General features: G+C 27.9%; 1 protein-coding gene across 1 annotated transcript in view; it reads right to left on the bottom strand.

The window, feature by feature from the left end:
* The window catches only part of LOC101507769 (WAT1-related protein At3g28050-like), a 7,090-nt gene extending 3,504 nt beyond the window's left edge, over nucleotides 1-3,586 (bottom strand). The window contains exons 1-2 of the mRNA XM_004489808.4: nucleotides 3,215-3,586; nucleotides 3,028-3,141 (exon numbers count right to left, since the gene is read on the bottom strand). Coding sequence (XP_004489865.1) covers nucleotides 3,028-3,141; nucleotides 3,215-3,462 — 362 coding nt within the window. The 5' untranslated portion in view covers nucleotides 3,463-3,586. The remainder of the gene's footprint in view (nucleotides 1-3,027; nucleotides 3,142-3,214) is intronic.
* Between the last annotated feature and the right edge of the window lie 527 nt (nucleotides 3,587-4,113).

Genomic DNA, 4,113 nt, shown 5'->3' with positions numbered 1-4,113 from the left:
TGGCCGCCACAAATGCTCAAGGTAACACTATATATATTTCTCCCCCTCCTAATTCATTTTTTCACATCCAACTTCTCTCTAAAACCTCATTCTAACTATTCTCTCCTCCTTCTCTCTAAAAGCTCATTCTAACTATTCTCTCCTCCTTCTCTCTAATTTAAATATTTTATTATTAATATTTTATTATTTAAATTAATCTTTAATTTAATTATTAATCTTTAATTTTAATTTAAATATTTTATTTTAAAATTTTAATTATATTAAGATTAGTTTATTATATATTAAATTTAATTTATAATTACATTATATTTTAAATTTAATTATAATTTAAATTTTAATATTATATTTATATTATATTTATATTAATTTATTATATATAATATTATAATAAACTATTAATTTTGAATTTAAAAATTAATTTATTAAATACGTTTTATTTTGTGGCGGCCTAAGCCCTCACAAAATATATTATTTTAATTTGGAGGTCATTTGTGGCGGCCTTAGCCCTCACAAAGGAGGGATTTTGTGGCGGCCTGGGCCCTCACAAAAACTGATTTTTAATCAGTGATCTGTCCTTTGTGGTTATATATAATATTATAATAAACTATTAATTTTGAATTTAAAAATTAATTTATTAAATACGTATTATTTTGTGGCGGCCTAAGCCCTCACAAAATATATTATTTTTTAATTAGGAGACATTTGTGGCGGCCAAAAGCCCTCACAAAGGTCCAATCAGAAAAATTCAGCATGTCCTTTGTGGCGGCCTATGTCCTCACAAATGCAGACTTTTGTGGCTGCAAAAGCCCTCACAAATGCCTGTCTTTTGTGGCTGCAAAAGCCCTCACAAATGCCTGTCTTTTGTGGCTGCAAAAGCCCTCACAAATGCCAACCTATTTCAGGAACTTTATGGTTGCAAAAGCCCTCACAAAATTTTGTGATCAGCTTCTTTGTGGCTGCCAAAAGCTCTCACAAAATCCACTTTTGTGGCTGATTATACCCCTTTGTGAGGGCTTTTGGCCCTCACAAAAACTATAATTTCTTGTAACGGTATTATTTTTCATGTAATTTTATTTCATTAGTTACATTATATATTCATTTGTCTTGAATTGTATTGTTCTTCACATGTTGGAATTGTTAATTCACTTTCAACTTCACGGCGGTTAGATATAGTTACATAATTTAGAGTTACATTATGATTAGGTAAAAGTTGATTATGTTAATTAACCTTAAACGTACTATACAAAGGTGTATCATGTATAATATTCTTCCTACTACGAATTTCAATTTTAATATTTATCTTAATTATTCTCTCTTTTTTAGCTAAATCATGTTTTTCAACAAAAAATTCTTCCTTATGTGAGTTTCAGAAAATAAAAGCAGCTTTATCCCAAATAGATCTATTTTTAATAATATTCTTATTTTGAAGGACACCATTCATTGTTTGAGTCATTTGAGAGGGAAACAAGGACATATCAACATTAAGCTAGATTTAGAGAAAGTATACGATTGCTTGGAGTGGACTTCTAGATTTGTTAAGCTTACCTAATGAACATACAAATGTTATCATGAACTGTATTTCTTCGACTTCGCCTTAGATTAGTTGGAATGTTCTTGTTTTTTTTTTAAAAAAAAAAATTACATCTCTAAAATTAATGTTATTTTATCTAAAAGTGAAAGATTAGATCTTACCCTTCATAATAGGGTTAAGAGTATAAATTTTAGACATAATTAAATTTGGAGTCCTTCCTGCTATTTAGTTGTAATACATACGTCCTTTTATTTAATTTTTCCGTTTAAATACTTTTTCTTTTAAAACATATTCAAATTAATATATTTTATTTTTGATAAAATATTATTGAGGTGCACAACAAACCACGTATGATTATTAATAATAATTTTATTTTTTATTAAAAATAAAGAAACTCATAAAATATATGAAAATCTCATTCTTTAAAAAAATATATCCACTCAAATTACATCAAACTAGCATGAATTAATCTATATATTATGTTTCACTTCCATATTCTTCTAACATTCCATATTCTTCTAACAACTCAAAATCCCCAAAATCTCAATAAACCATATACTTTAGTGAATTGAATGAAAGACTAGTAACCTCCCTAAGTCAATTACCAACTTTCAAGCTAAGTCAATTAAAAGCGCAATCAAAGCAACTCCTTCCTAACCAATGGGAGTGAAAATAGACTAAATACAGTAAGATTTTCACAAGATTTGGATTGATTTCCTTATTAAATGTTAGGCCAAAGCTGTCGTATGTCTATTTTTAAGATATGATTTGTTCTTTTATAAAGTCTTACAAGACACCATACCATGTAGGCATTTTTAATTAGACCAACAAATTAATACGTTAATATATTTAAGGCTTAATTTCAGTTTTGGTCCCCCTATATTAGCTGAATCGCGAAAGTAGTCCTCCCATTTTGTTTCTCCCCAGTTTTTGTCTCCCAAATAGAATTTTGGTCCAAAACTTAATGAAATTTCATTTTTTTTCTATTTATTTAAGTCACACCATGCCTCAAGATTTCATTTGTAACAATTATACCTGAAATCTATGATCATAAATGGTGCAGTACGACTTTAAAAAATGAAATTTCATCAAGTTTTGGACCAAAATTCTGTTTGGGGGACCAAAACTGGGGAGAAACAAAATGGGGGGACTACTTTCGCGATTCAGCTTAAATAAAGGGACCAAAACTACAATTAAACCTATATTTAAATTACAAAAAATATTAAAAATATATAACACAAAATAAAAGATTCAATAGTATTATAATTGATATGCTTAAAGTTTTTTTCCATCCACATGTAATAGTCTCACGTGTTTAATTAAATAAGCTTTCAAAAAACAGGTGTCCACGAAATTATAAAAAATGAAACGTTGAATGGTAACAATCCAATTAATCAATATCTAAAATAATATAAAATAAGTTAAAGATCCCCATCCCTATGTGATTTTGGTTAAATATTATTTAGCGATAGTAAAGAATGCGAAAAGAAAGAAACCTTGAAATAACGGCAAAGATGAAGGTAAAAGCAGGGACAAGGTCAACCATAGCTGATGCGAGACTTGGAGAACTATATCTAATTCCGGTATTCATTAACGTCTGCACTGTAGTACTGCATATCCAAATATTCAAATTCAAATTCAAATTCAAATTCAAATTCAAATGAAATACGTTTTTGTTCATACCTGAGGCAACTAATAAGAAACAATCGGCATAAAATGGATGTTGAAATTGGGGGAGGAGCTCTTTTTCTGTGGTACAAAAAGGTGGAAGGTACAAGAAAAGATAGAGCCAAAAGATTTGAGTAAAAATTGAAAACAAAAATACTCATTCCATCTTTGCTGGCAGCTTTCATCAAAGTGTCACCACCTACTTCCACAAATTGACCTGCAATCATTGCTCCTGTTATACACCTTGTTCCTTCGCTCCCCATTTTTTGTTTTCTTCTCTCTCTCACTTTAATAACTTTAATAATATGGAGATATTTCTTTTTGCGAAGGTTGGTTAAAAAATGAATGGAAGTGGCCTTTAGATCAACTATTTTAATTAATTAATTATGAATTTAGTAATCGGTTACTAAGAATTTCAACTCCTTAGACAAGGATAAAGTTTGTTATTCGGTTTGGTTAGCCACCAAGTGAAGTATTTGATTGGAGTGGAATGCAATTTTAATGGTCGCCAATTTAAAGATGATTTTAGATAATATTACCTTAATTTATAAATGTTGATATTATTATATTGAATATTTTATTTTAATTAATTATGGTGATATTTATTGTATTTTAGAAAGAAAAAGAAACAATTTGGTTTATTGATAAGGAGGATTGTAATAGAAAATTTGTGTGAATTAGCCTTTTTTTGGTCTAAATTTTTTTTGATTATTTTTATTATTGTTGATGACAACTTCATTGTAAATGGTTTTAAATGGTTTTAAGTATTCTTTGTATTCTGATCTAATACTATATTTTCATATCAAAATAAAAATTAATTATTATTATTAATATGAAAATTTAATTATACTTTTGGTCTCCTATTTTATTACATTTAAATTAATAATTTTTATATTTTAAAACCAATATTTTTA

This window comes from Cicer arietinum, chromosome 2 (genome assembly GCF_000331145.2).
Source record: "Cicer arietinum cultivar CDC Frontier isolate Library 1 chromosome 2, Cicar.CDCFrontier_v2.0, whole genome shotgun sequence".
Classification (NCBI taxonomy): domain Eukaryota; kingdom Viridiplantae; phylum Streptophyta; class Magnoliopsida; order Fabales; family Fabaceae; genus Cicer; species Cicer arietinum.
This window is presented reverse-complemented; position numbering and strand designations above follow the sequence as displayed.